The sequence below is a fragment of the Muntiacus reevesi genome, chromosome 11 (assembly GCF_963930625.1).
Source record: "Muntiacus reevesi chromosome 11, mMunRee1.1, whole genome shotgun sequence".
Taxonomy (NCBI): Eukaryota; Metazoa; Chordata; class Mammalia; order Artiodactyla; family Cervidae; genus Muntiacus; species Muntiacus reevesi.
Window position 1 is genome coordinate 22,545,635 of NC_089259.1, and position 13,984 is coordinate 22,559,618.

The 13,984-nt window shown below is 37.7% G+C and overlaps 1 protein-coding gene across 2 annotated transcripts in view; it reads left to right on the plus strand.

Annotated features, from left to right (window-relative positions):
- Window positions 1-10,328, plus strand: part of TRPC4 (transient receptor potential cation channel subfamily C member 4) — a 194,621-nt gene extending 184,293 nt beyond the window's left edge. For both annotated transcript variants that reach the window (XM_065901854.1, XM_065901855.1), the window contains exons 9-11: window positions 7,280-7,321; window positions 7,445-7,534; window positions 9,206-10,328. In XM_065901854.1, the coding sequence (XP_065757926.1) occupies window positions 7,280-7,321; window positions 7,445-7,534; window positions 9,206-9,934 (861 nt within the window). In that variant the 3' untranslated portion in view covers window positions 9,935-10,328. The remainder of the gene's footprint in view (window positions 1-7,279; window positions 7,322-7,444; window positions 7,535-9,205) is intronic.
- Window positions 10,329-13,984: the final 3,656 nt, after the last annotated feature.

Below are 13,984 nucleotides of genomic sequence, written 5' to 3' on the forward strand. Positions count from 1 at the left end.
AGTCTTGCCTCTTCTCTTGTAAGCTGAGGCTTTGGACAAGCACCAACCTAATCAAACTCAATGCTATACATTTATTCTTCATCCAGACCGCACTTCCAGAATGAGAAGGACATGTCTTGGTTTTCATACTGTTAGTTGAGTTTTATACATTTAGGTATTAAAGGAAAGTGAAGTCTCTCAGTCGTGTCCAACTCTTTGAGACTCCGTGTACTGTAGCCCGCCAGGCTCCTCTGTCCATGGGATTCTCCAGGCAAGAATACTGGAGTGGGTTGCTATTTCCTTCTCCAGGGGACCTTCCCAACCCAGGGATCGAACCCAGGTCTCCCACACTGCAGGCAGACGCTTTATCCTCTGAGCCACCAGGGAAGCCCCAATGATGGAAATAAATCATATGTATTATTTGTAAAGAAAAGCATAAGATAAATAAAAAGAAAATTAATAAAGTTATGGTATTAATGGAAGAGTTAATGGTAAAGAGTCCACCTGCAGCGCAGGAGACTTGGGTTTCATCCCTGGGTCAGGAAGATCCCCTGGAGAAGGAAATGGCAACCCACTCCAGTATTCTTGCCTAGAAAATCCCATGGACACAGAGGAGCCTGGCAGGCTACAGTCCATGGGGTCACAGAGTCAGAAGTGACTGAGCACAGCACAGAGCTAAATAAGAAAGTAATTGCAAAAGGAAATGCTGTGAATTCATTTCAGTTTGGTTAATCCACCTGATAGTCCATTGTGTAGACAGATGAAGATGAGGAGATAGACACATTCATTAACTAAAAGGTGACTTTGAAGTACTGTTGGCAGTCACTTTGTATAACAAAGGCACAGCTTAGAAGAAATGTCAAATGCTTTATAATAGCCAGGACATGGAAGCAACCTAGATGCCCATCAGCAGACGAATGGATAAGGAAGCTGTGGTACATATACACCATGGAATATTACTCAGCCGTTAAAAAGAATTCATTTGAATCAGTTCTAATGAGATGGATGAAACTGGAGCCCATTATACAGAGTGAAGTAAGCCAGAAAGATAAAGAACATTACAGTATACTAACACATATATACGGAATTTAGATAGATGGTGGCGATAACCCTATATGCAAAACAGAAAAAGAGACACAGAAATACAGAACAGACTTTTGAACTCTGGGGGAGAACGTGAGGGTGAGATGTTTTGAAAGAACAGCATGTATATTATCTATGGTGAAACGGACCACCAGCCCAGGTGGGATACATGAGTCAGGTGCTCGGGCCTGGTGCACTGGGAGGACCCTGAGGAGTCGGGTGGGGAGGGAGGTGGGAGGGGGGATCGGGATGGGGAATACATGTAACTATATGGCTGATTCATGTCAATGTATGACAAAACCCACTGAAATGTTGTAAAGTGATTGGCCTCCAACTAATAAAATAATATTAAAAAAAAAAAAAAAAAATGCTTGACATTTAAGAAAAAAGAGTTCTTTTACCTTGGGCAGTGTTTTAGGTGAGAGAGCTGGGATAAAAATTGGGTGTTAGTATCTCTGTCCCATAAGCTTTCCATCACCCTCTCTTGCTTTCCCGGGAACTCTGATGACCTTGCACAACACCTTCCGTGCATGTCCATCTTTTGATTTCTCTCAACAGCTTTTGCCGATCCCACCACTTTTTGTGGTGTCTTTTTGTTTCTTTGTCTTTTAGATTCCCCCCTCCGAAAGCCCTTGGTTAACAGGCTGGACCATCTTTCGCTCTTATTTCAACTTGCTTCACATTTTTGAAGCAGAATTTTGAAGCGGATTGGGTGGTAGAGTTTATACATTCTCAGAGGCATTTTCTCTAAACCGTCCCACTTGTGAGTTGCATACTCTTGTAACCAGCAGCCACCTGAATGTCACCCTGTTGCTCCCTCCCTTCAGGCATGAAGCCCCTGCATGCTGTGAGGGTTACTGATTGGCCATGGTCTGGGAGTCCATCATTGGAGATCTTATCTTGTGATTTATGGCCTCTGGGTAATGCTGATACTACAACTAACCCTGAAAACACATTAACTTTTTTTTTACCTTTGGACTTCCTTTTATGGGTGACTGGGAGTTCCAGGTAAATTAGCCTTTCATTTGGAATGCTTTATGGAAGAAAGCAGAAATGAAGCAGAAATGTTTCATTGAGCAACACTTGAATTGTGGGAAGCAAGCCCAGGAAGGAGAGATGCCTTGTTTCTGGGAAACCATGAAAGTCCCACCAAGGAGGCAGCCTACCTAAAGTATAATCATAAACTAAGCAACATTTTATAGCTTCTGGCTTTAAAGTATAGGTTTTTCTCTTACTAGTTGAATTTTAACACATTTTATCAGCAAATACCCTTCTCGGTGTTAAAACACTGGTTCTCAAACTTCAGTGTGTCCTAGAATCATCAGAAATTTCCATTTTAACAAGTACTTCCAGCTTGTAACTTTAATTAGAAATTCCTGTTTAAAAAAGCACTGGCATCTAGCTCAGTTTTTTAAACTAAAAGCCATTGTTTGCATTGGTTGTCCAAGAGGTCTAGATCACTTAATTCAAGCGAAAAGATATTAGAGCAATAAGACTTCTCCAGGGTTTAATTAATATGAAACATTTTTCATGCTATAGACCAGGTTTCCAAATGGAATGCTTAAGTTAATGGGCAATGTATTGAACCAAAAAAATACTATGTCTTTTAACCAAATCATTAAAAAAATGATCTTAACCTCTTTAGTTCTGTGTTTTCTACTTTCTCGTTTTCTCTGGAGCAGGTAGTGAGGAGAACGTGAAACACCGTCTCTGTTAGGGTCACTTAGCATCACTCAGCTCTGGGACTGCAGATGGTTTACTCATGCCTGACCAGTTGCCACAGAAATATATGCAGTTAAGTCACTGCATGGGAATCTGGAGAAGTGACTATATTAATACACCTATAATTACTAGAGGAAAAAGGCTAATAGCACTTGCCTTTCAGAACTCATATTTTTTTTTTAGTAAGAATCATTAATATGTATTTTCCCTTAATCTTCATGACTTGCTGTATGCCTGCCAACAAATCTTACAGATATGACCGTGTTCACCCATGGGTACCTGTCAATTCCTAATTTACTGTGGTAAGATTTGCCGACAGGACATTTCAATTAAATGTTCTTTCCCAAGTGGGAATCTAGAGGACTGAATTTCTTCTCAGTATTTCAAGAGTGAGATCCTGAATACTTGCTGTGACAAGGCAACCTTCAACACTTTTTATCATTTGTTTTTATATGCTTAGAAAGTGTGTTTATGGAGAACAATATATAGACCCATCAGTAAATGAACCACGTTGCCATCTCTACAGAGAGATCATAGCCTGCAGTGATCCCTTGCTTTTTCACTTGTAGTTGTTGTTTTCTTGTTTTGTTTTGTTTTGTTTTGTTTTTAAATAAGAGTACAGACAGTTGCCCTCTTTGGGGATTCACTGAGCAAAACAGAGAATAAAAGTCATAATTCATGGGCTTAAAATCAGTGATAGAGCCAAACTGGAGTGGGAATGAGAGAAAACAGCACTGACAACGGACTGTAGGGAACCGAGCTTGGTGAAGCGAGCCTGACATTCCACTGCGTGGACCCAGAGAGGAGGAGAGAGAAAGAGTGAGAAAATGTCACCACGAATTCCCTCGAGCCCTTTCTTTCAGAGCTGCAAAATTCTGCTTGCTCTAAAGCAACCTGACACTTCTGTTGAAATCGGAGTTCTCTCTGGGCAGCAAGGGTTTTTTCTCACTAGCTGGCCCTTTGCTTTATTGTTATCTCTGTGATCCAAATACTGCCATTGCCTTGTCCTAGCAAATCAGGAGGAACTTGCAAAGGAAGAGGTCTGCCAAGGTGGCAGCTGGCATGTCCTGGGCACTTGCATAGAAAGTCATCCTGCCAAGGAACATTCTCTACACCTTGCCAGACTTTGGGTAGAATTCACCAAGAAAACTCCCATCTTAAAGTGCACATCTCACTCCAAAATATTTTTCCTAGACATCCAGTCAAGGAAGGAAGGTTCCTGATCCATCATATGGTCCATTTTCTTATCTTCAATGTAACAGCAAATCAACTTATTTTAGGAAAAGCTGCCAAATGCAACTCCACAGATTTTTCATTGTTGTTTTAGTTGTGTCCGACTCTTTTGTGACCCTACGGACTGTAGCCCACCAGGCTCCTCTGTCCATGAGATTTCCCAGGCAAGAATGCTGGAGTGGGTTGCCATCTCCTTCTCCAGGGGATCTTCCCGACCCCGGGATGGAACCCATGTCTCCCCAGTCTCCTGCATTGCAGGCAGATTCTTTACCACTGAAATTTCTCAGTAACATGGTAAACATGAACTCATTCACAGAAAATGTCTTTATTCCTAACAGGTCTACCATGCTGTCATTCTACCTAGTTCATTAGTTTTCTTTTATAAAAAATAGAGAACGATTAGTCATTGCAAATCACTTTATCAAAGTTTAACATGACTAACTTGAAAAAAATTCACTGCCTCTTACGTAGTTAGGTACTTTTTAAATGAAATGTCCTTTGTTATACTGCTTTTATAAACGCAAATTGGTCCCTTCTATTCTTCGTCACTTCCAGTGATAATAGAGTCAATCCTTTTGAAGTTCAGCTGCACTTTACCCAACAAAGAGGTTGCAACAATGGTATTGTTGGTGGCAGCTCTATTTTATAAACATTTAATGGTGTCACCAGTTTCCAAAAATTATCGTTACATTTGTGGCAAGGAATGCCTACATTATGGTTGAAGTCTTTGTGTCTTTGAAAATAAGATATTTGGAACCCCTAACCCCATAATAGTAATGGTCAATAAGTATTGGTGAATTCATTGCATTCATTTTGTTTTCAGTGTTCAGAAGATGGTTAACTGCATCCATTCTTATCTTCCTAGGTTATTGAAGTTCAGTTAGCTGATATAATCTCACAAGACTAAGGAATGTTTTATAGTATGACCATCTAGGTGTGGAAACAGATTGGTTGGCAAAAACAATTAACTGTAAACTTGGGCTATGATATTGAATAACTCCTGATAGTTATCACAGTAAAATTTTTTATGTTCTTTCTTTCTGCCAGACTATTTTGCTTAAAATTCAAAAAATATTTTTTTCAGCAAATAAAGCTGGTGTTTAAATGATAATTCCAGCTTTATTTTTCTGGAAAAAATATTTGTATTTGTATTAAAATTTCAAATTTCATATATGAGTAAGTTCCTACAGAAGGGAAGACAGTTTGTGCACTTTTTAATACTAAATAAAGTGAAAAGTGAAAGTCATTCAGTGGTGTTTGACTCTTTGAGACCCCATGGACTGTAGCCTACCAGGCTCCTCTGTCCATGAAATCCTCCAGGCCAGAATACTGCAGTGGGTAGCCTTTCCCTTCTCCAGGGAATCTTCCCAACCCAGGGATTGAACCCAGGTCTCTCGCATTGCGGGCAGATTCTTTACCATCTGAGCCACCAGGGAAGCCCATGCCTCGTGATAGTTTTCACTTATTACTCAGAATTTTCTGATTCTGTCATCAGTTTTAATTTTACTTTGAGAAAATTTAAAGTTAAATCATGACTTCAAACTGCTTTCTGACTATTTTAATTGCCTTTTTAAAGACTAAACTAGCATAATGTTATAGAGCCCCAAGATAGTAAAAATTGAGTCTACTAAATTCTGTATTAAATTCGGAGTTTCTATTTACTTAAATCATAAAATATGATCTCCTGTACAATGTTTACAATGAGAATGCTAAAAAAGTTAGTGTACAGCTGCATTCACAAAGTATTTGTGTTCACTTAAAGTCAAGGAGATCTGAAAGGCATGTTTCCTCCCAGAAGTGCTTTTTTCCTCAGATTTCAGCTGATCTGTGTCTCAACAGGAGTCACATACCTCCATCTTGTGGCCCATTCATAAAGTTCCCACATTCTTTTTTTTTTGAAGATGTTCTAATTTTGTATGAAGTTTCTAATTTCCCAGTCCTATAATTAATACCATAATCATTTGAAAATCTGTTTCCCAAGAGTCATGTAAAATTGAATGGTTTTCCAATCATTAGTGGCCTTTACAAAGTGAAGCATTTTCTCATCTGTTTCTGAAAGTCACTAATAGACATGAAACACAAATCCATTCTAATGGCCAATGAAAGTGCCAACTTCCCCTATTTGTCTTAAAGAAAGAAAAAGAGTTTCTTTTAAATTGTCTGATTTTTTTTCTAGTATCATTTCATAGTGATGTATGCATAACTTTTCTCAAATTTCCATTTATCACCCTCTGATTAAGTATTTACTAGGGAACAAGATCAAAAGACTTATTTAAACCCAAGATACATTATTTCTTTTGCTTTCTCACAGTTTATCAAATTCATTTCTTTGTGGCAGAAGTATACTTGTTTTAGATTACTTTGGCTAATTTTCTTCCTTAAGAATCAATGCTGATATTTGACACACATAAAATTAGGATTGTATTAATTTTTTTCTAGTATCTTTAGAATACTAATGAAACCTGCAAATATATACTTTATCATTTATTATTTAACTCAATTTACAATAGGCTTTTTTAGTCATTAAACATCTTTCTTTCTCTGTTTTGTACTCCATAATCATTGCTCCGTGCTAACCCAAGCTCTGCTCCAAAACATTCTGATTCCTTCAGAATGGTAGCTGGGACTTACATTTATTTAAAAAAATTAATGAACTCTATCTTTGAGAAGAATCTTTTATTTTGGTAAATTCAACCATCTAATTCAAACAGCAATTACCTCTTAATGTATATCTGCTTGAAATTAAGTGTTAGGGAGTTCATGGTCTAACAGTGTTTCTGATTACACGTTGTATATCATGGCTAAATTCTTAATGTGACTATGTTGATATTTATGAAGACCTTCAGATTGTTATAACACTACCTTTTCAGTCTATCAAATTTTAATTATTTGACATTTAATTTGTGTTTGATACCTCCCATCTGTGTCTCTTAGCATCTTTTCAAATGATTTGGAGTACACACGAACTATGATGACCTAATTCTCCATAATCTTATATTACAAGAACAATCTTGCCATCATTGTTTAATTATTCTATATATTAAGTGCCACTGGAATTATAACCTTGCACTTTGCTATTTTGGTTCATTCATTCTTTTGATTCGAGTACGGCTGTCTCTCTAGCTGTTGTCCCTTGTCCAGTAAAATGCCCACTTTGCAGAAATGAGGGGAATGATATTCTTGACTAAAAGAACAAGGAGTTACTTTACAGAATGGTAAAATATGACTGTCACTGAAAGGTAACTGTCCCCTTCTTTTTCAGAGGCGAGCTGCTGATAATTTGAGAAGACATCACCAATATCAAGTAAGTTATTTTTATATCTTGAAACTTACACTAAAATAAAGCACAATCCCCTCTTTTGAACTGACTCTAGAGAGATCATATTTATGCACTGAAGAGCAATTCTCTCATTTTCTAATGCCTCAGGAAGTTATGCGGAACCTGGTAAAGCGATACGTGGCCGCAATGATTAGAGATGCCAAAACTGAGGAAGGTCTGACAGAGGAGAACTTTAAGGTAACCACTTTCATCTTTGTCACCAAGAGGCGGATTCTACAGAGTGTGGAAGCAGAGCAGCCCATTTTAACTCAGAGCTGGAAATGGGGACCATGTGTTCCAAGCAGGCCTTTCTGTCTTCTTTTTTTTTTTTTTTAATTCAAGCCCTACAGAATTATTTTTTTTTAAAGTAGTAAAATTTCTTTTCAAAATACACTGCATTCAAACAGACTTAATCTGAAAGACTGAGGAGACTTATTTGGTCAGAGAAAAGCCTAGTGCCTTGTGGCATTCTGATTGCTGATCTCAGCCACAGGCTTTTTGAAATTTTGATTTGATTTCTAAACCTGAAACATTTAGTAACCAATGGTCTGAACACAACAAAAACCTTCTTTGTTTTCTGCACAGCTTTGGTAGAGGAAAATTTAAGGTTTGAACTTTATTGGAGCTTACAAATGTAGTTTTTCTCCCTGAGTTGTTGTTGTTGTTGTTGAATTCTATCAGAGTAAAAAGGGTAAAATATATGAAATATATATTTCTTATCTCATGGTATAAAATGCATTTGTTACTTTTCATGGGTTATTAGGAAGCCTCCAGACAAGAATACTAGAGTGGGTAATCATTCCCTTCTCCAGGAGATCTTCCAGACCCAGGGATAGAACCTGTGTCTCCTGCATTGCAGGCAAGTTCTTTACTGTCTGAGCCACGAAGGAAGCTCCGGAGATTTTGGACAACTGACTAAAAGTCAATAAGATCTTATGGGCAAAAACAAAAGAAACATATTAAAAAACCTATGAGATACCACTGACAAAGAAAAACAGCAGGCTTGACAGGGGATAAATATAAGCAGCCACTTAGGTAAGAAGAGAGATAAATTACAAAACAAAGCAGAGGTTAAAAGTTGACTAGGATCCAAAATGTTCTTTGTAGCCACAACATCCAAATTTTGGAGTTGAATGATTCCTGACACTTAGGGTGATGGGTTGGAGGCAGGAGGCCATCCCAAGGCCCACCAGCAGGTTAGGACTGAGAATTCAGCTGTCCAAAAGGATGAAGGGATGAATCTAGGAAACGTTGTCTATTCACCAATTCCCAGGATTTAGTGGCTGACCCAGATGTTGAGAGAAAATCAACTTCAGGGTAATAAACGATTGAAAATAACTGCCAACTCTTGGAAGGGTAGACTCCACTTTAATTATTTTGTTTTAGATATCCCTTTGGACACCAAAATGTTCCAATATTAAAAATCTCAAAAAAACAAACAAACCCCAACATCCCTGAGAGAATGTGAGATGACTTGAGAGCAGATGCATATTTTGGAGAGAAAGTATTTCAAACTGTAGTCCTAAAGAAACCCAGCATCCCCCACTGTTTCAAACTGTGATCCCTAAGAAACCCAACATCCCCCACTACAGAGTGGTGGGAAGGAAAACTCTTACTGTTTCTTTTACATCAACCTGAGGAAGTCTGCTTTCTATGGAACTGTGATAGGAAAATTAGGAGACATCAAATAGATACAAGTGCACTGCAGAGAACGGACCATCCTGAATGGAACCACAGCGGAGTGGACTCCTAGCTCTCAGAAATGAGTGAAGACGTGTCAGATCCATATATGAGATGAGCAAATAATAGCTTCCTATCGTTTATTTGTTTAGGTCACGAACTAATTTCATCAATTTCCTTTTCACTTAGGAACTCAAGCAAGACATTTCTAGCTTCCGCTTTGAAGTCCTGGGGTTATTAAGAGGAAGCAAACTCTCTACGGTCCAGTCTGCTCAGGGCACGAAGGAGTCTTCTAACTCCGCAGACTCGGATGAAAAGAGTGATAACGAGGGTAGCAGCAAGGACAGGAAGAAGAACTTCAGTCTCTTCGACCTGACCACCCTCATCCACCCGCGATCAGCGGCAATTGCCGCCGAGAGACACACCATCAGCAACGGCTCCGCCCTCGTGCTGCAGGAGCCCCCGAGGGAGAAGCAGAGAAAAGTGAATTTTGTGACCGATATCAGACACTTTGGGTTGTTTCACAGACGATCGAAACAACACGCCGCCGCCGAGCAAAACGCAAACCAGATCTTCTCCGTTTCAGAAGGGGTGGCCCGCCAACAAGCTGAAGGACCCCTGGAGAGGAGCATCCAGCTGGAGTCCCGAGCTTTAGCTTCGCGGGGTGACTTGAACATCCCGGGGCTCAGCGAACAGTGTATTTTGGTAGATCATCGAGAAAGAAATACAGACTCCCTGGGTGTGCAGGTGAGCAAGAGAGTGTGTTCATTCAAGTCGGAGAAGGTGGTGGTGGAGGACACGGTTCCCATCATACCGAAAGAGAAGAAACACGCGAAAGAGGAGGACTCGAGTGTGGACTATGACGCAAACCTCACAGACACCGTCACCCACGAAGACTATGTGACCACACGGTTGTGATACTTGACCCGAGAAAGTGTTTCTCCTCCGTAACACATTTTCCGTAGTGAGCTGGGTGGTGGGGGGAGATGTTTATCAGTGAACTAGCCAATGCTAACTTACACTTTACAGCATTTATCAACTGGGGCATATTAACCGTGTCATGTTTAAATAAGGCAAAGGCTATCCCAAACCCTTGTTTTGTAGCCCGCTTTTGCTTTCACAATTTGTTTTACAATTTTTTTGTTGTTGTTGTTGTTAATAAATAAATGCACCTTGTATTCTTGTACTGTTGCGATAACCCACAGGACATTTTTAGCTCTTTTTCAATTTAAACAAAAGCAACTTACTACATGTGGTAGTTGACTCCTATAATAGGATATTTTTATATGCAAAAAAAAATGTAGCTGAAATAGTAGAGTTTTTCATAATTTTTTAGGGTCTCTAGAGATGGTTACTCATCAAGGACTTTTCACTGAGCTAGAGAGTTTGACTTTAAAACACAAATATTATCCAATTATTTCTTAAGAACATGTAAATACTATGCATAATTTAAGCAAATAAGTCTCCTTCTCATGGAATCAAGATCAAACTCTTAAAATGAAAGTCAGGTATACGTTCTAGTTTTAGGGTGTCCAGTTTTTGCTTTCAATGAGTAAAAGAAATGTTCCTTAATACATGTTGATGATTTTTAATGTTTTGCCAGAAAATAATTTTTAGTTTGTTTTTTAATGACCTTTTTCAGACTCACCTGCAAATTATATAAATATGAGGCTTTGTGAATAAAGAGAATTTCAAAAATGTGGCAAAAGATCTCAGTGCTAGAAAAGAATAACAATAAAGTACAACACCTTAAACAAAGCAAGATGATTGTAGGTTCATAACATCCAGATGAAAATGAATTTGTTCTAATAATCTAAACCTAAGCAAAGTTACATCCTATTTTCAATCAGTGCAACATTGCTATAATTCAAAAGAGGTACAAAAACCTAGTAGTTTCCTCTTCTTTCCCCCAGTGACTAGTATTTCTTTAAAATTAAAATCACCCTAAAATCACTATTAATTTTAGCAGTAGGAAAAGATATATAGTTTTCCCTACAGGGACAAATCTTAATTAGGTATTTCTTCTATTGTTTCCAAGGTAATTTAGCTTATATTATCTTCATTTACTGAGTTACTTAAAAAGAAGTGTTTTTACCTGATATCAAAAAAGGTGCTGGCAACTTCTTAAAGTTTAAATTATATAACTTTAAATTATATCTAAGCCACCATGGAATTAGTTGTTTCCTTACCACATGCTATTAGCATTTATTTCAAATCAACAGAAACATACTGAGTTTGTTTCATCAAAAATTACCTCCATGAACTAGATCAGTCATATATGATTTAGCATTGACCAAAAACTGGTGGCTCAGATGATAAAGAATATGCCTGCAATGTGGGAAACCTGGGTTCGATCCCTGGGTCAGGAAGATCCTCAGGAGAAGGGAATGGCAACCCATTTCAGTATTCTTCCCTGGAGAATTCCATGGATAAAGGAGCTTGGCGGGCTACAGTCCATGAGGCTGCAAAGAATCGGACATGACTGAGCGATTAACACATACACATAAAAACTTCATAGTATGACAAAACCCAGTTTCTGACCACTGTACATCAAAAATAAGAACTAACAGCGATAGCCACGTCAGCCACTGTTTTGTGTGCTATGCGTGTATTAAAATACATGTACTGCTCATGACAACCCCTGAAATAGCTGCTATTCTGATCCCCACTTCTTTAGATGAGGAAATTGAGGCAGGCACTAAGTTGAAGTTCACAGGCAGAAATGAAGTTCTGAGGAGTCCTTGAAGGTCATGCCCTTAACTGTTTTACCACACTGCCTCTCAGAACACTAACGAAGACCAAGCAAAACGATGTTCACACATGGGGTTTACTGTGGCCACTTCTGAAATGCTGAAGTTTGGGAGCGAATGAGCTGGATAAACTCCATAAATGTGTGTCCCTTTTGTAAAGCAAAAGGAAGGAGCAAATTTAAAGATGAAATGGATTTGACTCTTTGACAATTACATAATGGAAGCTAGTAGATTTTTTTTTTAAAGTGGACTTCTTAAGGGATGTCAGAATTCAACCTGAAATATTAGATTTTAGTTTATAGGAAAGCAAGAGGCACTGAGATGCTGAACATTTCTAAATCTGGATTTCGTCTGAGGGATTGAGGAATGGGTCAGGGAGCTTTAGAGTAACCCAATAAGCCTATTGAATGTTCTGACTACTTCAACAACACCTTTAACTCAAGTAGGTTAGAACTCAGAGTAAGCCCTGGGAGATAACAGAATACTATATATAGTAGTAGCGGAATTGTAGTACTAGTGTCTATACTTGCGATTTTTTCAGTGATTCCTTTTTTGCTGTCTCTGTTGTGTGTGTGTGGTTTTCCCTTGGCCGTTAAGATCATATATGTATATATCACTATGATACATTCTTCACCAGAAATTTAAGTTCAAATTTCCTCTGTTCCTTCTAGTAACACCACCAGTAATAAAAGCAACCACAGAATTTTTCCCAGTAGCTTATTTATATCAGAGGCTAGAGTGCTCATTCTTTACATGTGAGCATGGTGATAACAGAGGACTTTCGCAGCACATAACATCTTGCTTTTCAGTGTTCCAAAAATGATGGTTTCTAACAACTCCCAGATGTCACTGACAGAGGTATTTATGGGTTTAAACAAAATACTGGATATTGCTTATACTGGCTATCCTAGAATTGGAGATTATTCTAAATATGTAGCAATATTAGATGGCATTAATGAAGAGAAACAGTAGGGAAAGAATAAGAAATGATAAAAGTAGGATTGCAAAATAAAGGCATGACGTATTTTTGAGGTTTTATTAAGTGAGTAATTTGAGGTTTCTTTTGATTTTTATTCATATTTCTATCAACAAATTTCTAAACACCAGAGAGAGGTTTGACATCACACTTTAATTTGTGTAAAACAATGTTTCTTGTATTTCATGCCCTCTGGATCTTCTTATTGCTCACCTTTATTTATTTACTTATTTATTGGTAGGGCTGGGTGAAAGAGGATCTACAAAATTCAATAGAACTTTGATAGAATTAGGTTCAGTTCATAAGACTTCACTTACCATAGATACGTTTGTAAAAAACCCCTTACAAGAAAGAATGCTATAAAGATGTACCTCATTGTTTGTGATAGATGTATTCCCGAAAATATTTGTGTAAATAAGTCTATATTAACTTTGGTAGGGAACTGACTATAGAAAAAAAAAAAGATAATGGTGGTGAATTATTTTGTAAAATGATGAATTATTTTTCAAAGTGATAATCCTCCCCAAAATGTAAGTTGGATATTTATATATCAAAGTTTCTTACATTAGATATTTTACTTACGGGCTGACAATTAAAATACTGCAAAAGCATATTCATTTTCTTGCCTTGACCTGGATAGCAACTCAACACAATTCAAACAATGAAATTTCTTGGATAACTGTGGGATTGCAAAGAAAAATCTGATGAAGAGTTAAGGGTGGTAAACATGATATTATTCTGAAAGAAGCAGTCAAATTTTCAGTTAATGTGGAAGGAATATAGATAACCTAAAATATAGGTAACCTAAAAATGCACTCTTCTACTATTCAGTAACCCTTAATAATTCTGTAAATTAATTGAGTGATTGTGCAGTCTCAAGACCGTTGAAGACTAGACATCAAGCACTGAAATCTGTTCAATCTCAGTTATTTGTGCATTGTGTCTGCAGCAGAATCTTCTCCATTTTAGACACCTGCCAGTTTTAATAGTTTATGTAGTAACCTAAAAACTCAACCTAGTGAAAACCACCCATGTATCTTTATAAACATGTTCAAAATGATTCAAATTTTTTAAAAGCCTAATTTGCTTGTATATTTCACTACTTTGAAAAATACTTTTTCAGTTTAGCTTTATTGTGTTTTTTTTCTTATAATCTCCAAAATTCAGAACTTCTAGTAACTGTAGAATTTAGAAATTTAATATAGCTGTCAGTCTCCTTAAACTGAACTCCAAAAAATGTTA